Here is a 23,785-nt window from a genome sequence, read left to right on the forward strand (position 1 = left end):
CCTCCATCAAAGTATTCCGGTCTGATAATGGTGGGGAATATGTGAACAAGGTCTTGGAACAATTTTTTCGAGACCACGGCATCATTCATCAAACCTCCACACCTTTTACTCCACAACAAAATGGTGTCGCAGAGCGAAAGAATCGACAATTACTTGAGGTTGCTCGTGCATACATGCTGGATCAATCGGTCCCTCACTACTTATGGGGACATGCCCTCCTTTCTGCAGTCTATGTCATTAATCGAGTGCCTAGTAGTGTTTTGAAGTTTGAAACTCCACTGAACACCTTGGCTCGTCACGTCTCTCTTCCTACAGTCCTCAAGTTGCCTCCTCGCATATTTGGTTGTGTTGTATATGCTCATGTTCCATCTCATCAAAGAAGTAAACTGGACCCTTGTGCCATTCGTTGTGCGTTCGTTGGGTATGGATCAAATCAAAAAGGATACAAGTGTTACCATCCTCCTACTCGCAAGCTCTTTGTCACTATGGATGCCACATTCCATGAAGATTTATCATACTTTAAAACTGTTACGCCCCCTTCTCTTCAGGGGGAGAGGAGGAATGAAGAGAAGGAAAACAAGGCTCAAGAAGAAAATCAAGTCTGTTCAAAAGCGACCGGTCGCCCGGACCTCAACGACCGGTCGTCGTGCTCCAACAACACTGAAAATCGTCCTGAAACGACCGGTCGCCTCCCAGAAACGACCGGTCGCTTTTTCACAGAGTCAAAAATGCCGGAAACGACCGGTCGCCTTCCAGAAACGACCGGTCGCCTCCCAGAAACGACCGGTCGCTTTTTCACAGAGTCAAAAATGCCGGAAACGACCGGTCGCCGTCCAGAAACGACCGGTCGCTTTTGTACAGATTCAGAAACGACCGGTCGCCCAGAAGCCAGCGACCGGTCGCCGAGACTTGAAACTGGATATCTGGACAGCAATGAAGGTACAGAAACATTATCGTTCTTATTTGGTGAAGATCCCGGAGATGACAATCCAAATGTTTGCTGTGATCAACTACAAAATACAACCCCTTCTTCTCAACCATCGGACCAATCGTCTCGTGATGAAGAAACACTCGAGGTAATTCCCGAACCACCTAATCCTATACCATACACTCTCCCACCTAGGACCACTAGAGGAAAACCCAAACCTCAATATTGTCCTGACCTTGCTGCCAAGTCTAAATATCCCATTAATAACCATGTTTCAACTCATAGATTGTCAAAGTCATATGCATCATTTGTCAATCAATTATCTACTGTATGTGTTCCAAATAAGTGGCAGGATGCTATAACAGATTCCAGATGGGCTGAAGCAATGGCAATTGAAATGGAAGCTCTGGAAAAGAATTCTACATGGGAGATGGTTCAGTTACCACAAGGGATGAAACCAGTTGGATGTCGGTGGATATACACTGTTAAATACAAAGCTGATGGATCCATAGACAGATACAAAGCTCGATTAGTAGCCAAAGGGTATACACAAACATATGGAATTGACTACCATGAGACATTTGCACCTGTTGCCAAGATCAACACTGTTCGTGTTCTAATGTCATTGGCTGCAAATCTTGATTGGCCACTACTGCAGTATGATGTAAAGAATGCGTTCCTTCACGGGGACTTGCAAGAAGAAGTGTATATGGAACCACCACCAGGGATCTCTACGACATTCGGTCCCAACACCGTTTGCAAGCTGAAAAAATCACTATATGGGCTCAAGCAGTCGCCACGAGCTTGGTTTGGAAGATTCACTGATTCCATGAAGCGTTTTGGATACTCTCAGAGTCACTCGGATCACACTTTATTCTTAAAGCGTCGTGGTAACAAACTGACGGCCCTCATCATCTATGTTGATGATATGGTGGTTACCGGTAATAACAATGAAGAAATGAAGAATCTGCAGAAGCTCCTTGCTAGTGAATTTGAGATGAAGGACTTGGGTGAGTTACAATATTTCCTTGGCATAGAAGTTGCTAGATCAAAACATGGCATATTTCTATCCCAACGAAAATATGTGTTAGATTTGCTAACAGAAACTGGAATGCTTGATTGCAAGCCAGCTGACACACCTATTGAGCAGAACCACAAGTTAGGGATGTATCCAGATCAAGTACCCACTGACAAAGAAAGGTATCAAAGGTTAGTTGGGCGACTGATCTATCTGTCACACACACGCCCCGACATAGCTTATGCTGTAAGTATGGTGAGTCAGTTTATGCATCAACCGAGTGAGACACACATGAATGGAGTAACTCGGATTCTGAGGTACTTGAAGGCTGCCCCTGCAAAAGGATTAATGTTCTCCAAACATACACATATGTACCCGGAAGGATACACAGATGCTGATTGGGCAGGATCCATCACAGATAGACGGTCTACATCTGGATACTTTACATTTGTGGGTGGCAACTTAGTCACTTGGAGAAGTAAGAAACAAAAAGTTGTGGCTAGATCAAGTGCTGAAGCAGAATTCAGGGGAATGGCTCAAGGAGTGTGTGAATTGCTCTGGTTACGGAGATTACTGAAGGATCTTGGAGTTAAACCCTTAAAAGCTACAAACTTGTACTGTGACAATAAAGCTGCTATCGAGATAGCACATAACCCAGTACAACACGACCGTACCAAACATGTGGAAGTCGACCGACACTTCATCAAAGAAAAGCTTGAAAGTGGTATAATTAAGTTTCCGTTTGTAAACTCGGAAAACCAACTTGCCGACATTCTGACAAAGGCCGTATCAAGTAAAGTTTTCTATGCCTCACTTGACAAGTTGGGCATGCGTGATATCTTTGCACCAACTTGAGGGGGAGTGTTAGTCAAGTCATAAGAGTTAGGCAAGTAAGTTAGGCAAGTAAGTTAGGCAAGTCATAATTAGGCAAGTCATAGTTAGGCAAGTCTTAGTTAGGTATGTTTACATTTTCCATGTTTTAGGGAGACACAAATCCTGGAAATGCTCCATGGTTTTGTATACTTGTTTGTAACTAATAGTTACCCTTTTCTACATTGTGTATAAATATCTCCATGATAGCAATACAAAGATATAAGTGAGAATTCTCTGCAAAACATCTCTTATTCCTCACTCTTTACTCTCTCAATTACACTATATTTGACAATTAATAATATTATAATTACAATGGAAGCAGGTAAATATGATTTGCTGGTGGAAAAAAAAAGTCATCACGGAATTGGTAGGTCGGTATGGCATGGAAAAAGAAGGGCAATTTCTTTTTCTGAATGGTGTCTGTTTTTTCAACACCAAATAGCTGGCATGGCAGCTTCTTCTTGGGTTTCTTTCTTTCTTTTCTCCTCTTTAATTCTCCTGGAACACAAAAGCCTGCAAATTTATAGGCACATTTTAAAGCACATACCTAACTCGAACAACTTTGAGCCCCATTTTCATTTACTATGATGTTTTTGGCATATATATATATTTATTTATTTATTGTACATACATGTCTGTGAGCTGCTGTGCAATTTCTGATATGAACAGAAGAGTCTTCTTTTCTTGCCCATATCCTGTCTGAGTAAGTGTCCATGGAAGTAGATATGGCATTCAATGCTGAAAACTACCGTGCCTTCACCAACAAGGACACTGCTCTCGTGAAGTTGTCAGTCAATAATTGAAGAGCTTTACACACTTGATTGAATTTATGAATATGTTCATCAAATTTCTATTAATTAATTACTATATATGGGTGTTTGGGGCCTTTGGGGCCTCTCAAACTTTGACAATTTGCCAGAATTAATGACTCTCATGAATCATGATAGATAGTCACCTAACTTTGCATGAACACGTACGGGAGATATCACAGTAATTGGACTATTAGGCCCTCTATCTACGGGAGATAAGAAAGAACAAAACATCAGTTCAAACGCATATTTACGACAATCGTTCATGCGTGCGTGATTAGTTGTCATCAATTATAAAGTTGTGAAATTCATTTTCACTAACGATACAGTGACTGCGACTGTCTTTAGCATCACTTACACACTCTAAGAAAACATTAATTTGGTTGAATAGTTCAAATTTGACAGATGGGTTTTACTGATAAACAGCTTGGTTAGACTAAGAGGTTACCAAAAAAAAATTCTTACGTGGAATCCACTATTAGATCCTTGAAAGGTGGGAATTATTGCAGTTTGACCCCCAGCTTTCTATATATACTAGCTCCAGCTGCGCAAGTTGCATCATTAAGTTTAAGCACACAACACACACAGGCAGACGAAGGTTCTCATGCTGATAATTAAGGTTGATCCCGATTGGTAATTTGGTTTCAATTAATTAATCGCTAGCGTTCATTTAAAATAAATAACAAAAACAAACAAAATAAGTATCAGCTATGAATATTCCCCTTTCAATTTCTCAAATCCCAAGTCAAATTTCTTTTTTTTGTTACATTGCGTGTAAAGAAAAGAAACTCTGGAATTTCAATCTTCGGTGTCAAACAGAGAGGAAGAGGGAGGCCGCAATCACTTTGGTAACCCCGCTGGACGATCCCAAGCCAGTTTTATATTTTGAAAAGTATATTTTGAATATTAGGGAGAGTGGTGGTGTAGAAGTTGAGTGTGAAAACACACAAACAACAGACTAGCCGCAGTTTTCATAACAAAATGCTAAATAAACTATTAAGATAAGAAGAACAATTTGTACTGCAATTTGTTCTCTGGTTGGAAAAAGTCAACTTGAGCCTCTCAAGGCATTACCTGTGGGTTTTATTATTTATTTGTCTCCACCTGCGATCATCATCACTTTAAAATTTGGAAACGGGACGGCAGCAGCAGCCACAGCCACTATCGTTACATGTTCCCACATTCTATGAACCAAAATGAGTGGTTGAATCAAAACAAACATTAGATCATGACCGTTGAATAATAATATTGCCTAGGATTTTTGTTTGAAAATTTGGGCAAAGCGAAAGCTTAAAAAATAAAGTCGCACTATATATATCTTTATCAACCTTTGCTTTGACTTTGAACTTTAACCAATTTGGTTACGGGTCTTGGTGGGTTTGGTCTGGTCACAATATTTCAGATTGAGAAATAACACCACAGCTCACAATTAATTATAAAGTTTGTCAATCTTCTCCTCTCCCGTAATTTTTATTTTATTTTAATCTCAGCTCACAAGACAAGAATGTCCCTATCCTTCATAATTTCATTTGAAAGAAATATATGATAATGATCCTCCTATTTGACCACATATGAATGCTTTGGCAAAAACGTTTATTTAAAAATTAAAAAAAAAACAATTCCATGATTGTTGCTGTCAAGATTTTCACACGAGCGATTATGTTTAGGAAATTTTCTTTCAAAGAAAGAGCATGATTAGGTAACCAAGTAAGGGTAAATTCAATGCATAGTTTTTCTTCAAATTCCACATCATGATTAAGTAAGAAAGACAAAAGAATCAACGTCTTTATGTTTTGGTCTGTCAATAACGAATTCTCTGACTTTATTTTAAAAGATAAAATTGTTATAAGTCAATATAAGAATCATAGTCTATTTGGGAAATTTATATGTTTATTTGGAACGAGACAGGTCATGAATTGGAAAATTATGAATATGGAAATAATGAGTTGGAATTAGATCGACTACTCTCCAATCAAAGTAATTCATGATTTTTTAGGTAATTAGGAATAAGAATAATTGTGATACTCATGTGCTAGTAAATGTCGACGAAATCATCAATATGAATAATTCAAATACCTATCTTGACTTATTTTGCGTAAGTGATGTCATTAGAGAAGTTCAAGTCATTATTGGCGATTTAGTTGGGACTATTGTTGACAAAACAAGATATTAGCACAATAGTAAAATTACGGAGTTTATCTTAAAAGTAGATGAGTGGCTGTCAATTGTTGATGCAAGTGATGATAGCATTTGATACATCCACAGTTAACAACCAATCATGTGTTACTTGAGGATTGTTAGCACAACTCTAGACACAAAACCAACACTAAAAAGATCCAATAGAAATACAATTTCCAACTTTGGAGATACCTTTCACTGCATAAAAGATCCCTCTCCCTTGGAATCTTTCCCTTCACACGCAAATAACATTTTGGCATTACTAATCTTCCACTTCTCTCCCTCTATCTACATATATGTATATATATATATATATATATTCATATTATTATATAAAAACACATACATACAACAGAGCCCACATCACCCGCACCATCTCCATGTATAGACCGAGTTAAGCAAACACCAGCAAACTTCTAAGTTCTCAAGCTCTCAAGCTCTTTAAACCCAACAACACACACACAAACTTCAAACTTCTTCAATGGTCATGGAGCCTCACGAGCCACCGCCACCACGCCCCCTGAAACCTTTAACTCGCCTCAACAAGTACGTTGCCGAAACCCGAGTCGGCAAGCACTTCAAACTCGCCGAGCGCAACTCCACTTTCACCACCGAGCTCCGGGCCGGCACCGCCACGTTTCTCACCATGGCTTACATCCTCGCCGTCAACGCCTCCATCCTCTCCGACTCCGGCGGCACCTGCAGCGTATCCGATTGCGTCCCACTCTGCTCCGACCCGACCCAATCCCTCCAGAACTGCACCGGGCCCAACCTCCGGGTCATCCAACCCGACCCCTCCTGCAAGTTCGACCCGGTTAACCCGGGTTACTCCGCCTGCGTAGACCGGGTCCGCAAAGACCTCATCGTCGCCACTGTCGCTTCTTCTCTGATCGGTTGTCTCATAATGGGCGTTTTCGCTAATCTCCCTCTAGCTTTAGCCCCGGGAATGGGCGCCAACGCCTATTTCGCTTACACCGTCGTCGGGTTTCACGGGTCGGGTAATGTCTCGTACCAGAGCGCCTTAGCCGCCGTCTTCATCGAAGGCTTGATTTTCCTCTTCATCTCCGCAGTCGGGTTACGCGCCAAACTCGCGAAACTGGTTCCGAAGCCCGTTCGGATCAGCTCCTCCGCGGGTATCGGGCTCTTCTTGGCGTTTATCGGGTTGCAAAGCAACCAGGGAATCGGGTTAATCGGGTACAGTTCGTCGACGCTAGTGACACTCGGAGCCTGCCCCGCTTCGTCTCGGGCGTCGTTGGCTCCCGTCGTAGCGGCCGCTAACGGCACCGTTAGTTTGATTAAGGGCGGAACGGTGTCTAGCGATATTTTTTGCCTCCATGACCGAATGGAAAGCCCGACGTTTTGGCTCGGCGTCGTTGGCTTCATAATCATTGCGTATTGTTTGGTGAAAAATGTTAAAGGAGCTATGATTTACGGCATTGTTTTTGTAACGGCCGTTTCGTGGTTCCGTAACACTGAGGTAACGGCGTTTCCAAATACGGAGGCAGGTGACTCGGCCTACGAGTATTTCAAGAAGGTCGTGGATGTACATACGATCGAGAGTACGGCCGGGGCCTTGAGCTTCAAAAGTATAGGAAAAGGGTACTTTTGGGAAGCATTAATTACATTTTTATACGTAGACATACTCGATACTACTGGAACTCTATACTCCATGGCTCGATTCGCTGGTTTTGCGGATGAAAGCGGCAATTTCGAAGGCCAATACTTTGCTTTCATGTCGGATGCCACATCAATTGTGGTAGGCTCCTTGCTCGGCACGTCACCCGTAACGGCATTCATCGAGTCGTCTACGGGCATACGGGAGGGCGGACGTACGGGGCTAACGGCGCTAACGGTGGCAGGGTATTTCTTTTTAGCGTTTTTCTTCACGCCGTTATTGGCTTCAATTCCAGCTTGGGCAGTGGGCCCGCCGTTGATCTTGGTTGGGGTGCTGATGATGAAATCAGTGGTGGAGATTGAGTGGGACGACATGCGACAGGCAATCCCAGCCTTTGTGACGTTGATACTGATGCCGTTGACTTACTCTATAGCCTATGGGCTCATTGGTGGAATTGGGACTTTCATTGTGCTGCACATATGGGATTGGGGCCATGAACTTTTTGTGAAACTTGGGATTGTAAAGGGTGAAGAAGGAGGTGTAGGGGTCAATGGGGTACATGACCAAACTAGAGGAGAAAACCCAACTGCAAAAGTGCTTGAAATTGAGGTTTAATTTTTCAATTTTCAATATAGGAAAATTGGGGATATGGGTTCATAGAAAATGTACATACTTACATATTGTCTTTTTTTTGGGGGGGTTTTTGGGGGGAGGGGGGATAAATATCTATTGTTTGTATTATGTATGACCAATTGGTACTTTTTATCTTAACCAACACAGTAATAAGACCTTATCCATTTGCCTTTTTTCTTCATCGTTATGAGAAATTATAGAATACTACAGTAATATGACCAAGTAGTAGTACTCCACAGTTACATTTTTGTGTGAAAGATAATATAATAATGTATATATAGTTGTGTGACCAGATATGTATTTTGCCTTTCTGCAATCCATACCTTTTGATATATATGTTCTTCTTTGTAATTGGTTCTGCTAATAAATAGAAAAAGAGGTTGCGCATAAGCCATAAAGTATGCTTTTTTTTTTTCATGCCACAAGATAAGATTAATGACATAAAGTATACTAAAATGAAGCAAATAATGGCACTTGCCATTCAACCAGGACAGGTGAAAATCAACTTCAGATTCGGTATAACAAGTGATATTCTCAACTCCAGGTTGAGTTTAAATTTAAATGAGTGTGGTGGGATGGGCTTAAAAGACTCATAAATTCTGGTTTAGTATTTTCTGGTTTGGCTAATTGGCCTCTATCTATGATAATGAAAGCCACAACTCAACTCACAATGTTCCTTCCAGGGGACCATCTAAATCAAGCAGGCAGAGTTTAGTGGGGGATTTTATTACCAACCAAAGACCAAAGACCAAACACCTGTCCTTGTGTTGTTTGAGTGGGGATTTAACTGATTGATCCTAAAGTATGCACCAAACCAAACTCACAACAAGAGCATTAATCCCCCACTTTTTGTTTTGGTTTTTTTTTTTCTCTGTGTACAAATAATTGAGACTTGGATTATGCGTACGATCGTACATGGGCAGGAATTTGATAGATGATTGGCTGGTTTAGCTGAAAATTTGACAGATGATCAATATTCTTTTTGCTACTAATCCACATGATAAACATAATTCTGCAGTGAAAACTAGAAAAAGCAGAAAAGCTAGAGAGAAACAAAGTTGGGTTGAGAACATATTCTTGCCTGAGTGTTGATCTGACATGAAACATCAACCATGGTGCTAGTGTCTTCTAATCCTGAAAAGCCATGTTTTGTAGTTTTTATTAAAACACAATCAAGGCAATAAACCCAAGAGACAAATAAGAATATGATTTGATGTTTGTAGCCACAGCAGTGTACACGTATGCAGGTTCTCATGTGAAATGACACCAGTTTAGTTTTGTTAGATGTGTTTTTTGAGTTTGTCTGGCAACAATTTGATGGTCTCTAACCCATCCATGATCAATTATTTAATCATATTTAATATGTTTCTTGTGTATTTATTATCAAATTACAACAACCCGACACGGCCTGTTTGATGCCTCCACTATTTGGTAGTCGGATGCAGATCGACAAATAGTATGTGTTCTTGTTGTTGACCCAAAACCGGGGAAAAATCTACTGTTCTAATAAGCCTTAATATTTGCCACTAGAAGGAGAGAAGGTACACCTTACCAACTGCAAACGAAAGTTCAGAAAATTAGAAAATGAAACCATTCATGGCTGGCCGTAGACAAAAGGTGAAGTCTTTGAAAAGTGGTCTAGACTTCTACTTCTTGAAAAGTGAAAACCACATGCGAAAATAGTTTACTAAAAAGGTTGGATTTTAGTGAACCAATGATATGGTCCAAGGGCAACCTGATTTTATGATCCTAAATAAATCCGTTGCATAAGAGAAATATCATCTTGGGAACTTGGAAGATTCACTGGCCTCACATTGGGAATTTGAGTGCAGGCCAAGGGCATTTTGGACAGATTACTTGTATGGTATAAATTTCTGGTTTCCAAACTAACAGGGAGAAAACGGGGAAAGAAGCTGGAGAGAAATGGCGAGTGTTGGTAACAGTTGTTTTGGTTCAGTCTTCATAGATCCTTTTGAGAATGATGTCTTTTTGAAGAAGATTAAGAAATCTCCATGCAATTGTTTCATGGTTTCCAATGAATCCTTCAAATTGAACAAAGTTTCTTGTGGAATTGAAAAGAACCCCACAAGCAGCAGACCCTCCAATTCCAAGAACACGATCGAGGAGTACAACACAGCTATGAAGAGGATGATGAGAAACCCATATGAGTATCACCATGATCTGGGTCAGTCTCTTCCCCATCTTATATGTAAAGCATTCACATTTTGTAGCCATTTTTTTTTATAATTTCATTGTGCTTTTATAAGAATCAGTTTGTTTATGGATGGTTCTGTGTTTTGTTTTCATTTTATTATCATTTCTTGTGATGGATTTGTCATATGAATTCAAAGAGTCTTGCTTTAAGTGGACAGTGTTGTGGGTCTTTCTCTTTTTTTCTGATTAGTTGATTTTTTTGTTGTTGAAAAGATTAGTTCTTTAGTTTGCTAAATGCAATTTATTAACAACCCATTTGAAATCTATGTTACTGTATTTTAATTTTTGTTCCTTTATGTGCTATAATGACCAGAACGAAAAGTTGTTTGTAGTGCTTCCTTTCACATATTTCTAGAGTGGGCGTGTATGATCTAGATGACCCAGTTGCACACTTTTGATCTTTACTTACTTAAATGGAGTACTAGTGCTTTGAGATAGTAACTGGTTAACTTTTCATTGCACCTTTTTCTTTAAGAAATTCTTGATCCAGCCTAATTTAAAATTCCCTTATGGAAGTGGGTGCCACAGAAAAGTTTGCATTGCACTGCAGAAACTGTTTTTCCTTTACTTTCCCTCTTTTTTGGTATAAAGAACTGTTTTTCTTTGGGCGATAAGTTCATCACTTTGCTAGGACCTTGACTATTTTAGCTACTTATGATCACATCATGCTCATATGTGTATGCATGTTACTACGATATTAAGCAGCAAGGAATGCCATTTTGCTGAGGTTGTTGAGGATTCGGATTTCCGTTTTTATCAATCAATAAGGAACCAGAACCTTATGTTGCATTTTCTTGTTCTGAATTCAGAATAACTAGGACAATGGTAATAGGTCAAGTTTAAGTGAACGGGCTTCGCTTTTCGACATCATAAAGAAACAAACAAATCCCATTCCATTTACCAGTAGAAGGAGTAGTACCATGTAATTCATTCTGGTTACTTCAACTAATGTGATTGTTCCTGTCCAATGTTCAGGCATGAACTACACATTGATAACTGATGACTTGATTGTGGGCTCCCAGCCTCAGAAACCTGAAGATATAGATCACCTGAAGGAAGAAGAGAATGTGGCATACATTTTAAACTTGCAGCAGGACAAGGATGTTGAGTATTGGGGAATTGACTTGCAGTCAATAATAAAAAGGTGTAAAGAACTTGGAATCCGTCACATGAGGAGGCCAGTAAGCAAAAATCCTTTGCAACGTTTCTTTAACAGATAAAGTATATTCATAGGGTTTCATACTAAAATGACCTAGACAAGGTCCCAAACTTTCTAAACGTAGTATAATTTTTTGTCTTAGCCCACATCTTACTGATGGCTGGTTTCTAGACACAAGATTTTGGATTGCAGAAGCCTCATGCTCTGTTCTGGAAAACATTCCAGACCAACAATAAACAATTTTTCTGGATGTTGGAAACCTTTCAGGGACCAACAATATAATAAGTTTTCTGGATCTTACAATAATAGAAATCACATTTAGGGGATATGGAAACTTATGTTATGTGCATTTTCCTTACTCTTTATTTTTATATCAATGCATCGTAGGCAAAGGATTTCGATCCAGATTCCTTGCGAAATGGTCTACCTAAAGCAGTTTCATCGCTAGAATGGGCCATATCTGAGGGAAAAGGAAAGGTGTATGTACATTGCACTGCTGGACTGGGAAGGGCCCCAGCTGTTGCAATTGCTTACATGTACTGGTTCCTTGGAATGAATGTGAGTCCTTGTTTATCTATCTATTTCTCTATCTTTCGTTGAGAAATGCACAATGCCAAAATCCTTTTGCTGACAGCCTTTTAACATGCAACACTTTAGCATTCCAGCAATGTTTTTAGACCTTTATGAAGTCTGAAAGGCTATGAAACCTGAAGGATGACCATATTATTCAAGAAAGTGATATTTTTTTCATTGCTTCAGTTAAGGAATTGTTCAAAAATTTGACAGCTATTGTGACTGTGCAGCTGAATGCAGCATACGATGCACTAACTTCCAAGAGACCTTGTGGCCCAAATAAGAGGGCAATACGTGGAGCTACCTATGATCTGACGAAGAATGATCCATGGAAGGATCCCTTTGAGAATCTTCCTGAATATGCATTTGAGGATATAGCAGATTGGGAAAGGAACTTGATTCGAGACCGTGTCTATTCTCTCCGTGGAACTTGAGCACTCAGGTGAGCAATTCTTGTTTTAAACTTAATCCATAATCACTGGACAGCCTGCTATGGAACCTTAAGGGCTGTGCCTGTTGCTGAGCTTTCCAAGAAACCTGTCCTTGACTGGCCAGCAATTCTTGTAGTTGATCTGTTAGCGTGTCATATTTTGCATCATGGGTAAAGAAAGTGAAGTTACAGCTTTGTAAAAATTGATTGGTTGCCTTGCTCGGCCGTCTTGGGCTGTTGGTGATTTGTCAAACTTCTGGTGTACCTCCAACACCTCTCCAGAAAAAGTAAAATGAAAAATACAGATTCTCCTGAAAACCTTCTAGTCTGTTCTAAATCAGATGCCATTCTCTTATCCAAAGCATGGCTGGCAATACGATTCTGCCCAAAATTTCTTTAGAACATACTTGGTGTTGTATGATTTCTGGCTTTCTCATGTAGGGTTTAGGATTTCTCACAAAATAGTTTCCTTGTTAAAATGCAGATACTGAAAAAATTGCTTTTGCACCTTTTTGTTGTAATCTTTTTCCACACATTTGAGTAAACTGATTCATATATTAAGAATCTAGTAATGTGCTGCCATACAATTTTCCTACCATGATTGCTAATATTGTGAAGGCATGTTGATGCTTGACAGGTTTCCATGGCGTTAACAAGTTGAAAACATTGTCCATCAACACGGTGCTACATAGAATTGGTACAGGGGATAGATAGGTGGTGCAGGCTGGATCGATGACTTTCAAGCATGCTCATTCTTTTTTCCATCCACCTTCGAATATTTATCTTAGTGTATAAATAAAACAAAAATGTTACCACAACAGATGTGGCATTGAGATGGCAATCACAGTATTGTGTACTTGCAAATATGATATTATTAATGAATCCGTAAAGTGCAATTCTTTTCCAATTAATCATCAATGCATACATGGATAAACACAGTAGATCCAAAGGTTAATATTGACTTGTTATTTTACTAATGCGTTTGCTAAAAGGCACATGCGTTACGTTATGTATGACATCATATACAAAAAACTGACTGGCAAGCTGCCCTTGTGTAATGTCTATAACAAAAGAGCTAACAAAACTTCTTATAATTGTAGTTCTTTAAAAGTTCATAAATGATTCATCTTTACATATATAAACAGCTAAAAATGTGACGAGGAAACATTAGGAAGTCGAATGAGTCCGGAGCTTTGCAAGTTCTGCTTGACGGCGGCCTAAGTGAAACGCGACCACTATCCACAGCAAACAGACCTGGAAAAGATCAAAGAGATACTTCGTTATTCTTTGATGGAGAGAAATCGTCAGGAAAAAAGATGCAAATGCTTTACAAATTCCAAGTGCCAAACAACACTCAGGAGACAACAATTCATAAAGCTAAACACAGGATTTTAAGAAACAACTATAGAACAGGATACACCCTCCGCCATTGGACTTGGGGGAGAAGGAACCATTAAGGTCCAGGGAACCAAATTTGTGTTTTTATACCCGAACTGAAAAAGAAAACTGGGGAGGGATGAAATTTCACACATACAGGCAGGCCGTAAAGAGACACAGTTGATGCTCTCCCATCAACAGTGCTGAAAAGTAGTTTGTACATTCCTGCTGCTGTAGCATCTCCAAGTCTTTGAACAAATACATCAATGCAAACCTGCAGTATCATGTAATTAGTGAAACAATGTCTCAAATAGTTCGGTGATTTGCTTAAAGTTGCACATGACACAATTAATGCAAAATAAGACACCAAATAAGAGATCCTGTATTGAGTGTAATGGCTATAGCGAAGACTTCTTTTTGGTGTTTTACTTTATATAGCAAGCGCCAATGCATGCATCAAAGTTATTAAAGCACTTTTTCATATAGAGGAAACACACCAACAGCAAGCACCAAGTCACACAGTTTCGTAGATGAACATATTTTATAAAAAAACCAATTTTCTATGTAAAAAGAATTTAGAAGTTCGTGCCTTGGCTTTGTATTTTTCATCCTGTGAGACAACAGTAAATAGGAGTTCTCTGCCAGGCCTGGTCACAACATAAGTGACAAACTGCACAAAAGAAAAAAAAAGGAAAGAAAACTGTAAGATCATCTTTCTCCCAGAATGCAAAAAGATTTACCTATGCATATTACATACAATTAACATGTTTCAAGCAATTTACCTGCAGACATCTTGGTTAAATTGAGTTATAAGATAAACTTTGAAAGGGTAAAAACGGAACCCAGAAGTTAGAGAATACAAACCTTCCGGAGGGTCTCAGAAACTGCGACGGCCACCCAAGTTGGCCAGACAGCTATAGCAACCAAATTTAAGAAGGCAACAAATGGAGTAGTGCAAATAGCTGTAGTAACCCCCACAACAGTTAGAAAACGCCCCTGTGAAAGTGCCATAAAAACATAGGAAAGTGATTATAGATAAATGCCCACGATGATAGATGATATAAAATATATGCATAAGAGGAAACATTTGTTGGAATTCTAAGACGGTAAATACATCAGTAAATACACAGTTTAACCATGTAATAGATCAGTTACATAGCATAGCACTTTCGGAGCAACATTCATTCTAAAAACACTATCAAAATCCGACAAGTCGGCATTCTAAAAAAGCTCCCCGATTTGCTTCAAGAATATTTAATTTTTCTTAAAATGTCTAGAAATAGAAACATATCCAGGCATGAGACTAGCTTTCTTTCTTCACTCTAGTTACATCAGAAATCTAAAAGGATAGGGCACCTAAATAGCCTTCAACAGGAAAGCTGAAAGGCGATAAATTTAAAAACAGCTGCAAACATGAACTAGCTAATCAGTATACACTTTCAGTAAGGAAACATTCTACACAGCATATCTCATGTTAATTACTTTAAAAACTAGAGAAAACAATAACTACATAACAACAGCTCATCCTAAGAACTGCATACCGTTATGGTAAGTTGTCCAGCAAGGATAAAAACAGCAATAAAGCTGTTTATCTGAGCCAACAATTTTCTTCTTCCAAGAGAGCTAGTAACAGTCATGGCAATGACACTCACTTTCTGCAGTTACAGAAAAACAGAGATAAGAATCAGCAGAAAGTCGGAAAGAATGAGAGGAAACAGTTGGTTAATAAAATTCACATCAGCACTTAAGTTAATTACACTGCATGCTATACAGAGTTAAAAAATCTAATGGAGCACAATACATAAGAAGAATCATACTGCCATTGATCAGATAAATGAAATTAAGAGTACATTAATTTATCTGATTCTTGGAAAAAGCAGAAAGCCAGTTCCTTAAAACTCTCATAAGAATATGCCAAATCATTAAGTAGTTCCTCCACAGACAGCAAACAGGAGGAAAGGAAAATAAAAATATACTGGGAGAGGCATCATATCTACAGACAATCAAGACAAGTAACACAGATAGAGAGGCTGATTTATACTAAGTTCGAACTCATGACAGTGGATGGTCTTACCTGAAAATAAAAGAATGAAGAGATAACTGCACTCAGCCACAGGAACAAAGATACATACAACAAGTAAGATGATGCCAATATAAGCCAAAATCCATCTAAGATGGCCCAAATCTGAGGTTTCACCACCAGAGTAGGTGACTTAGGGGAATTTCCTCTGTTGCGAATGGTTTGCCCATCAGGCTCATTTTTCCGATCAGTGTCAGCTTCTCTAATACCAAAGAAGAAACCAAGTCAAGAACTAGAGAGACTTTTACAAAATTGTAACCGATAAGATAATTCATAGGCTCACTTTTCTGATCCAAATTTTCCACCTTCCAGCAAACAGATCTTGTCAGTTTGAGTACCATGTTAAAGAAATCAAAGAGAAATTTGTTAATATAGTTGACCTGATGGGTGATAATTCCTCAGGGACATGGACATAGGATACATCCAGGGTTATCCCTTTTGATGACTGTGCAGCAAACTCCATTAACAATGCAGAAAATAGCAGTAGAACTGCAACAAAACAATGCATGGTATAAAACCCATCACACATCACACACAGAGAAAATATCAAATTTCAAAAGTCTGGATGAGCAAACATACACGACCCCAACCTAGCCATTCCCGTGGCAAACAATGACCCAAAAAGCTGTCCAAGTGTGGCGCCAGCACCAATAAAACCAAATAATCTTGAACCTGACTGAATACAGAACAAGTTAAATGCGTGATAAATTTTTTTTGTTGCCACATCAAATTCGTGTGGCAGGATATATACCTCACTGTCCATAACATCGATTACTCGAGCCCAAGTTGAAGAAATTGTTATTAGATTAAGTAGGCCAATCTTCAAAAAAGAAGAAACTTGTATCACCATACAAAACTTGATAAATACATTATTTTCGATACACACAAAAAGTTTCTAATAGTTTTTGAAAAAAGTGATTTCGACATATTCATACCCAGAGGAACAATCCAATTCTGACAGAGACATAGAACCAACCAAGGTTCTCCCACCCTATGGAATATGCAGTAGTGGCTTGATTAACATCAACATTTTGGCCATTTACTGAAGTGGAGGACAAAGTGACCAAACCCTATATGCAAAGAAGGGAGCTATCAATATGAATGAATAAACCCAGAATCATATTTCTAGAGTATAAAAGCAACCAAATCAGAAGTAATTGTAAACTCATGAGATTTCATCTCACCTTCACCTCTTGTTGTGCTCCAGCCGATGAGAAATGCCAGAGAAAGAAGAATACAACAAGTGATACACTAAAAAACCTGTGCATTAAAACCAAAGCCTGGAATTTCAAGAAGCAACTATTACAGAGCGACATGTAAAGAAACAGAAATTAAAATCTGGTAAGAACCAGCTACCTCCGTTTGTTTTTTAAGTAAAAATAAAAATTTCAAACTCCATATCCAAACTGAGTATATAGCAAATGGTGGATACACACATACCTTGCCTTTAGAAACATTAGGCGAAGAGAAAATGAGAGTTGCAACCGGCGCAGCAATCGAAGTGAGGACCAAAGACCCCACAAACAGACCCGGGAGGCTCGATAGGCCTAAAGAGATTGCACCCTCATCGCGCAATGGAAGCACCACGAAGTAGGCACACAAAATCTGCATTGATAATCAAAATTAAGCTAAAAACACAAAAAACCCAATTCATAAACTTAAGAAAGTAATGCAATTAAGCAAAGGGATTGAAAAATATAGGAGAAACAAAGTAACAGCTGAGACAGGCTTACAAAGAAGAAGCAAGATGAGGAGTGCAGCAAAGCTGAGGTCTCGTGAGGATGCACCGCAACGAATGTGGAGAGAATTGCATCTATTCGAGACCTACTCATCTCTCCCCTGTAAATGGAGGATTTGATGGTATGGTTGATTAATGTTTAGGTTCTGATAATAAGAAGAAGAAAAGGAAATGAAATGAAACAGCTTGGTTCGAGGTTGAAGAAGGTCATGTGTGAAAGTCAAATTAGGTGACTGGGCCTGGGTTCTGGGCTGGCCCAAAGCTCGTCATATACACAGCAAAACCAACAAATTAGATTGTGCCCATTTGCTCTCTCTCTCTCTCTCTGGCTGTACCAAGTGTGCCATGCCCAGCCACCTGGGTAAAGCATCTAAATTTCTCAGCTCAGCTTTCACACTCAGAGTCGCACCAAACCCTGCAAAATTTCGCTGCTCCGTTAAGCTTTCAACCATGTCTAATGGAGAAGGAGCGGTTCGCTTTCCTTTATCTGCTTCAAGCACTCTTGTCATCCAAAAGGGCGATATCACCAAGTGGTTCATCGACGGCTCCACAGACGCCATCGTCAGTCCTTCTCTCTTTCTCTGGACTCTGTAATACTGTTTTCTTCTTGTTTTATTCTGTTTGGTTCCCGAGAGATAACAGGAAAAAGAAAGCAGGGAACTTCTGAGCCTTTTGGGTCTTGACCCTTAACATGGTCAATATGTTTGTTTTTCTCTTACTGGGACAACAAAACCTCAAATCAGGATGTTCAATTTTGTGTAAAATTAGATTATTTGTTAGATTTTCTCAATGTTATTATGCACTGTTATTATCAGCTCTATGAATGTGCCAAATTGTTCTCACTGAATACTAGTGCCATGTTTCTGAAAAGATACTCCAGTTTCGTGTAATTTCTTTCAATGATCACACATCAGTTGTCATCAATTTGAGCATGGTTTATTGCATATTGATAAACATATTTTTGTAGGTTAATCCAGCAAATGAGCGAATGCTTGGAGGTGGTGGGGCAGATGGAGGTAGTTTTGTTTTCCGATATGGTTTTCTATTACTATGTTGATCTTTTGAAATGAACCCACTGTAACTTTATTGATTTTCAATGATCTTTTAGCTATACATAGGGCTGCTGGCCCAGATCTTCTACAAGCATGCTATAGTGTCCCAGAAGTCAGGCCAGGTGTCCGTTGTCCCACTGGAGAAGCAAGGATTACCCCGTAAGTTCTCATGTTTTAACTACTCTTTGTTCTTATGGCATCACTTGGTTTTTAATTCGTATGCGACATAAGCAGTGATCAAAATACTTTGTGCATGATGCAGAGGTTTTAAGTTGCCTGCTTCTCATGTAATTCACACTGTTGGACCCATCTACCGTTCTGGCAGTAACCCGGAAGTTTATCTGAGTGCTGCATACAGGTTGTTATCTGTTTCTTGCTGCTACTTTTTTGGTAGTTTAATTTGTTACTCCTGATTGAAATTCCTTTCATGAAACTTGATTACAGGAACAGCTTGAGCATAGCCAAATCAAACAACATTCAGTATGTTGCATTTCCTGCCATTTCTTGTGGCGTGTATGGGTAAGTTGACAAAAGAACTTCCTTGGTGCTCTAGTACATAAGCTTTACATTGGAGGATAAGAATCATAGTAACATCTGATCATGTTGCATGAGGTGTATTGAATTGATCTATAATCTTTCTCGCTTTTCATCACATGGAGTTGAAAGATAGTCCTGTTTCTTATTGTGGGGCAAATTGTGCATTAATGGTCTCAAGTCATATAACCTCATGCTTGATAGTATTAGATTATTTATTCTGTTTTTCCCCATCTGTTACTGAAAGAAATTTGTATGGACTTGTTGATTTGAAGTTGTAAACAAATGACAAACAGAATAATCTTCTCTTCATTGCTATATTCTTCCAGATATCCTTATGATGAAGCAGCCACAGTAGCTTTATCAACAATTAGAGAGTCTGTGAATGACCTAAAGGAGGTATGTACGCATATTTTTTCTTCATGACATGGCGGTAATGTGGGCTTTATCATTTGGTTCTACATTTTCAATGTCTTTAATTAGAAGGGCCATGATTTGTTCTTGTGGAAAACAACATTTTTCCCAGTTTGAAAGCTATTGAGAGAGCTATCTAACAAGCTTGCTTAGAAGTTACATAAAATTGACTAATGTAATCAATCCGTTGACCAGTTGAGCATTGGCAATTTCATTTTATATTGGTTGCAGGTGCACTTTGTTCTGTTTGCAGATGATATTTACACTGTTTGGTTGGACAAGGCCAATGAATTGCTTAAAGCTTAATATGTACCAGGAGCAAGCAGATAGCAGATATATGACTTACCTTTCTGTCATCGTATGTGGATGCAAAACTTTTCATGTAGAGTGTTGACTTGTAATGTGTAGAACAAATGGTGAATATCTTCTTATGTTGCCCAGATACTCGAGTTATTATTATGATGGAAATTTCATGGAATTATTACCATATGTATGCATTTGCAGAAGCTGCCTAGTGTTTTGTGGGTTCACCCTGGACGGCCAAAAGTCAGGCATTGAATATGATTAGAAGTGACTTTGTTTAAATGACCCAAATAATATACAATCAACTAATAGATATAGGCATAAACCTCCTTGAATTTTGCGGAGCGGGGAAAGAAGGAAACATGCCTTTGCTATATTCCAGATTCATTAAATTTGTATCCATAATTCATCGCATAAGAAACCAATTTCAGTCTGTCTAACTTTATTCATCTCCAGTTTTAAAGATGGGAAACCAGGAAAATGGTTCTATGCTGAAAACTCTGCCCATTTAAGTAACCGCACATTTCACGTCCTCATCAAACAATTAGAAAGCAACATACAGATGACTGAACCAGAACAAAAACAATGGAAAACTCTGCTAGGTCTTGTATGAGGAAGCAGTAGCAAAGCAACATATCGACAACTTTATAACAAAACAAAATTCCGAACTCAATGGTATGCCATCAATGACTTTATGAGTCTGCATCTAAGTTTTCCGCATTAGGAATCTTTGTCCTTGGGTACATTTCTCGGAAGTCTGTTGAAAACACCCTCATCCACGATTTTATAATGCTTTGAAAATTGTCGGTGGATCTTTCCGTAACACCTATCCACAGTCTCTTCATTTTTGCTGTACAAGGCAGGAAGTGTTATCGATATGATTGAACCTGCCACCATTAAAGCAGAATATAAGTACAAAATTTTACAATAAAACTTACATGCATCAACCCCCACCTTGTTTTTGCAAGAACATAATTCGGCATAATGGGTCCAGAACTTGACAAATAATAAAGCAAAGTTTGGAAGAACTATAACAATAGCCTCTGCTTAACATTGCATACGGTATATGAAACGCCAAAAAATAACAATAAAGCTTCATATGGGACATCACAGATCATTCATTTAACAGACCCAGGAGGATGGTGCACATACCAATATAAGCAAGTGTAAAGAATGAGAAAAAGCTGCCTATGACAGACAATAGCCAGAGACAAACCACCACCTGTCAAATGCACAGTAGCTTGGTAAGATACTTTCTTCATTCAAATCAGTAATATTTGCAAATGCAAAGTTAAAAGACAACTAATCTGGTTTCAGCTAGATAGACAACGAATCCCAAATATATATTCTACCCCGATTATAATTGTTCCGACTACTTACCCTACAAGACATGGAAAATTCATACTCCATCTGGGTACTCTATTTTCATCAGATAAAATGAAGCATAGTAACGAGACTTTAAAGGCCTGACTAAACTCGCTAGACAGCTACAAAGCCCAGGTAGTTCCTATGGTATTAGTGTAACACGCCACATAACACTGACCTTGAAGAACAGTCTAAAGTCTTTGCCAAGCGTGATGTCATGAGCCATAAGCAGCACATTGTTGATTTTGACACGAAATGATGCTGCAGCATTATTAACCATTTCCTCTGATAGTACTAGCTCCGGTAATGTTTGTAATTGTCTACTCAAAGAATACGATAGTTATTCTCATTGAAAACAGTTTCACTGCTAGGTTGACAATAATACACGTGAAGAGGGTAAGAGTATTCGTACTTATTTCTGAAAACAGCATAGTTGGCTTGAAGAAATAACAGTACAACCAAAATCAGCAAGACATCTGAACAAATTGATAAGAATGATAATCCAGACCGCTCAAAGAGGAGCCAAGAAATTGTAGCAACAACGATAGCACCAAAGGAAACACGCCCCCGCTTCCACAACAAAACATCAGCAGCTAAAAAGAAAGGGGCAGACAGTAAGAAAAAAAAATTAAGAAAATACTGGGAAAAGAACATAGGTATTTATAAAAATATAGGCTGTAGCAGGTAAACCGTAAACAATGTTAAGACATTGATGTTGGCAGGTTTGATCACTTTAACTAACTTCTCACTTCTTTATTTGGAAGTGAAAACCATTCTCAGCTCAGATTAAAGTCATTATCAAATTCAGATATTGGAATTCAAATCCTGCATTTGAGTTGTTCACATATGCATATGAGGGAACAACTAGCCTAGCTATTTTAAAAGACTCTTCTGGAAAAACAAATGTGAAATTCCAGAAAGAATGAGGCAATTTTATCTGCATTCTGACAAGCAATGGATTTTAAATTTTAAAAAGAAGCATTCAACAATAATTTGCCTCCTTGTACATGAGATTTTCCTGAACTACTAGACAAAGGGGCATACTTGATGAGCACTACTAGAAGCCTAGACTATATCAACCTAATTCAAGTTCTTCTGCATGCAGAAAAAAAGGTATAAAAAAATCTGTACTCTAACCTTGCATATGTCAAACTAAAAAAGGAAGTCTTGCACATGAAACAATGGAGGGGCTGGTAGAGCCATTCAGCGGCAAAGTAACTCAAAGAAACCAACAAAGGAAGCTTGCAATTCAGTTTCCCTAGGTCCAACATAAAAGGCAGTTACTTGCCTCAAGAAACAAGCCTTTCAACACAGCCATCTCCTACTCTAGAAAATGCAAGGGATGCCACTCCAAATATTTTTTTCATTGTTTCTTTTTCTTTTGTTTAATCACTTGCGTGGAGATGAAAAAAAATTCCCAAGGAAACCATATTTTTCCCCCTCTATAATTTCAGGCATCTCTTTTCCTTCGCAGTTTTAACTAACCACACATTCTTTTCAACTATGAACATAATTGTGAACTGTCCTCTTTAGTCTTTACCACGACCTCTACATTATGCCTTCATTCATCTATTGGTTTTCGTTATCCAAAGTCAACTCTAATTTCAATCAATAGAGAACAAAAAACCTTATGCACAGGATAGCCCTAGTTTGTGAGAAATCAGAACTACATTCAAGCTGACCAATCAATTCTACAAAGTAAATGCCCTCCATCCAAATATAAACAACGGAGATCATCATTTCAGATAATCAAGAAGCTAAAAACATAGCATTTTCAACAGATAACGGAGAAAGTGACAAAACCCAAACTTGAAAAGAGGAAAAGGAAATTAAATAGAGATTCCACATACCCAAAATCCCAGAAATGTCATAGAAGTTCAATAATGTCAGACAAAAGTTTAATTCTTTCCTCACCTTGGCCTCCACCCAAGGAGTTGTGCACTGACCCTTGACGACCAAACAACCGATACCCAGAGCTGCCTGCTGTTGGGGTATAAGATGTAGAAGCCACGGCCTTCCTTCCATCCCCATCTCCCTCTGTGTTGCATAAATCTTGTGAATTCTCCATCATCAACTTCAACCCTCCAATTTAAACTTCAGTATCTATCGCTAAAGAGTAAACAGTTATAAATTCGCAGTTGTTTCTCCTAGAATTGAAACAAAACAAAAACAACAAGAGAGTCCCCAGTTGGGATCTGAATCATCCGATGTTTGGAGACTTTGGTGTGCACGGGTTTCTAAGCCGAGACACCCGTCCAATAAACCAATGACAAAAACGGAGTAACAGTGACTTTTTTTTTTTTTTTTTTTTTTCTCTTTTCCCAAACCAACTCTTTTTTACTTAATTTTTTAGGGTGTGACATCATGGGCAGCATGTTTTTAGATCTACAAGCTTAAACATGCCATAAAGTTCGGAAATTTCGGGTCATAGTTGACAATTAGACATTAAATATTGAAACTTCGAGACCATGGAGCACTACCCACAAACTGTT

General features: G+C 38.8%; 5 protein-coding genes across 8 annotated transcripts; 3 read left to right on the forward strand and 2 right to left on the reverse strand.

Annotated features, from left to right (window-relative positions):
* The first annotated feature begins 6,031 nt into the window (after positions 1-6,031).
* Positions 6,032-8,226, forward strand: AZG1 (AZA-guanine resistant1). Its single transcript, XM_021969107.2, has one exon. The coding sequence runs from the start codon at positions 6,288-6,290 to the stop codon at positions 8,034-8,036; it is 1,749 nt and encodes a 582-aa protein (XP_021824799.1). The 5' UTR covers positions 6,032-6,287; the 3' UTR covers positions 8,037-8,226.
* A 1,411-nt stretch (positions 8,227-9,637) lies between these two features.
* LSF2 (dual specificity protein phosphatase (DsPTP1) family protein) lies at positions 9,638-13,341 on the forward strand. Its single transcript, XM_021969093.2, has 5 exons — positions 9,638-10,239; positions 11,244-11,449; positions 11,815-11,985; positions 12,231-12,442; positions 13,068-13,341. Exons 1-4 carry the CDS (start codon positions 9,978-9,980, stop codon positions 12,432-12,434), a joined length of 843 nt encoding a protein of 280 aa, XP_021824785.1. The 5' UTR covers positions 9,638-9,977; the 3' UTR covers positions 12,435-12,442; positions 13,068-13,341.
* Positions 13,342-13,506: 165 nt separating this feature from the next.
* On the reverse strand, positions 13,507-17,894 carry LOC110765851 (TLC ATP/ADP transporter). Of its 4 annotated transcripts, none has more exons than XM_021969090.2 (13): positions 17,621-17,894; positions 17,328-17,492; positions 17,072-17,167; positions 16,823-16,957; positions 16,639-16,707; positions 16,478-16,559; positions 16,268-16,376; positions 15,882-16,089; positions 15,349-15,462; positions 14,672-14,803; positions 14,397-14,477; positions 13,965-14,081; positions 13,507-13,684 (listed from the first exon to the last, which is right to left on the reverse strand). In XM_021969090.2, exons 1-13 carry the CDS (start codon positions 17,717-17,719, stop codon positions 13,598-13,600), a joined length of 1,494 nt encoding a protein of 497 aa, XP_021824782.1. In that variant the 5' UTR covers positions 17,720-17,894; the 3' UTR covers positions 13,507-13,597. The 4 variants fall into 4 exon arrangements, with proteins under 4 accessions (XP_021824782.1, XP_021824781.1, XP_088104860.1 ...); XM_021969089.2 differs by having other exon boundaries at positions 16,467-16,563; positions 17,621-17,890; XM_088248734.1 differs by lacking the exon at positions 16,639-16,707 and having other exon boundaries at positions 16,467-16,563; positions 17,621-17,893.
* A 31-nt stretch (positions 17,895-17,925) lies between these two features.
* On the forward strand, positions 17,926-20,112 carry LOC110765853 (appr-1-p processing enzyme family protein). The gene is made up of 7 exons (XM_021969094.2): positions 17,926-18,186; positions 18,593-18,641; positions 18,734-18,836; positions 18,940-19,035; positions 19,122-19,196; positions 19,541-19,610; positions 19,857-20,112. The coding sequence occupies exons 1-7, from the start codon at positions 17,971-17,973 to the stop codon at positions 19,929-19,931; spliced, it is 684 nt and encodes a 227-aa protein (XP_021824786.1). The 5' UTR covers positions 17,926-17,970; the 3' UTR covers positions 19,932-20,112.
* A 289-nt stretch (positions 20,113-20,401) lies between these two features.
* On the reverse strand, positions 20,402-23,554 carry LOC110765856 (Reticulon family protein). The gene is made up of 5 exons (XM_021969098.2): positions 23,208-23,554; positions 21,706-21,886; positions 21,472-21,613; positions 21,081-21,150; positions 20,402-20,815 (listed from the first exon to the last, which is right to left on the reverse strand). Exons 1-5 carry the CDS (start codon positions 23,362-23,364, stop codon positions 20,649-20,651), a joined length of 717 nt encoding a protein of 238 aa, XP_021824790.1. The 5' UTR covers positions 23,365-23,554; the 3' UTR covers positions 20,402-20,648.
* Between the last annotated feature and the right edge of the window lie 231 nt (positions 23,555-23,785).

This window comes from Prunus avium, chromosome 2, assembly GCF_965620075.1.
Source record: "Prunus avium chromosome 2, drPruAviu1.hap1.1, whole genome shotgun sequence".
Taxonomy (NCBI): domain Eukaryota; kingdom Viridiplantae; phylum Streptophyta; class Magnoliopsida; order Rosales; family Rosaceae; genus Prunus; species Prunus avium.

Excerpts from the sequence above, each read along its gene's own strand:
- AZG1 (XM_021969107.2), top strand. The coding sequence starts at position 6,288 with ATGGTCATGGAGCCTCACGAGCCACCGCCACCACGCCCCCTGAAACCT.
- LSF2 (XM_021969093.2), top strand. The coding sequence starts at position 9,978 with ATGGCGAGTGTTGGTAACAGTTGTTTTGGTTCAGTCTTCATAGATCCT. Across the intron at positions 10,240-11,243 it reads TGAGTATCACCATGATCTGG|GCATGAACTACACATTGATA; the intron begins GTCAGTCTCTTC and ends TCCAATGTTCAG. Across the intron at positions 11,986-12,230 it reads ACTGGTTCCTTGGAATGAAT|CTGAATGCAGCATACGATGC; the intron begins GTGAGTCCTTGT and ends GTGACTGTGCAG.
- LOC110765851 (XM_021969089.2), bottom strand. The coding sequence starts at position 17,719 with ATGAGTAGGTCTCGAATAGATGCAATTCTCTCCACATTCGTTGCGGTG. Across the intron at positions 15,463-15,881 it reads CTTCATTCTTTTATTTTCAG|AAAGTGAGTGTCATTGCCAT; the intron begins GTAAGACCATCC and ends CTGTAACTGCAG. Across the intron at positions 14,478-14,671 it reads TTTCTGAGACCCTCCGGAAG|TTTGTCACTTATGTTGTGAC; the intron begins GTTTGTATTCTC and ends TCTTTTGTGCAG.
- LOC110765853 (XM_021969094.2), top strand. The coding sequence starts at position 17,971 with ATGCCCAGCCACCTGGGTAAAGCATCTAAATTTCTCAGCTCAGCTTTC. Across the intron at positions 18,642-18,733 it reads AGGTGGTGGGGCAGATGGAG|CTATACATAGGGCTGCTGGC; the intron begins GTAGTTTTGTTT and ends ATGATCTTTTAG. Across the intron at positions 18,837-18,939 it reads GGAGAAGCAAGGATTACCCC|AGGTTTTAAGTTGCCTGCTT; the intron begins GTAAGTTCTCAT and ends TGCATGATGCAG.
- LOC110765856 (XM_021969098.2), bottom strand. The coding sequence starts at position 23,364 with ATGATGGAGAATTCACAAGATTTATGCAACACAGAGGGAGATGGGGAT. Across the intron at positions 21,887-23,207 it reads CTCCTTGGGTGGAGGCCAAG|CTGCTGATGTTTTGTTGTGG; the intron begins GTGAGGAAAGAA and ends CTTTCTTTTTAG. Across the intron at positions 20,816-21,080 it reads CTTTACACTTGCTTATATTG|GTTCAATCATATCGATAACA; the intron begins GTATGTGCACCA and ends TAATGGTGGCAG.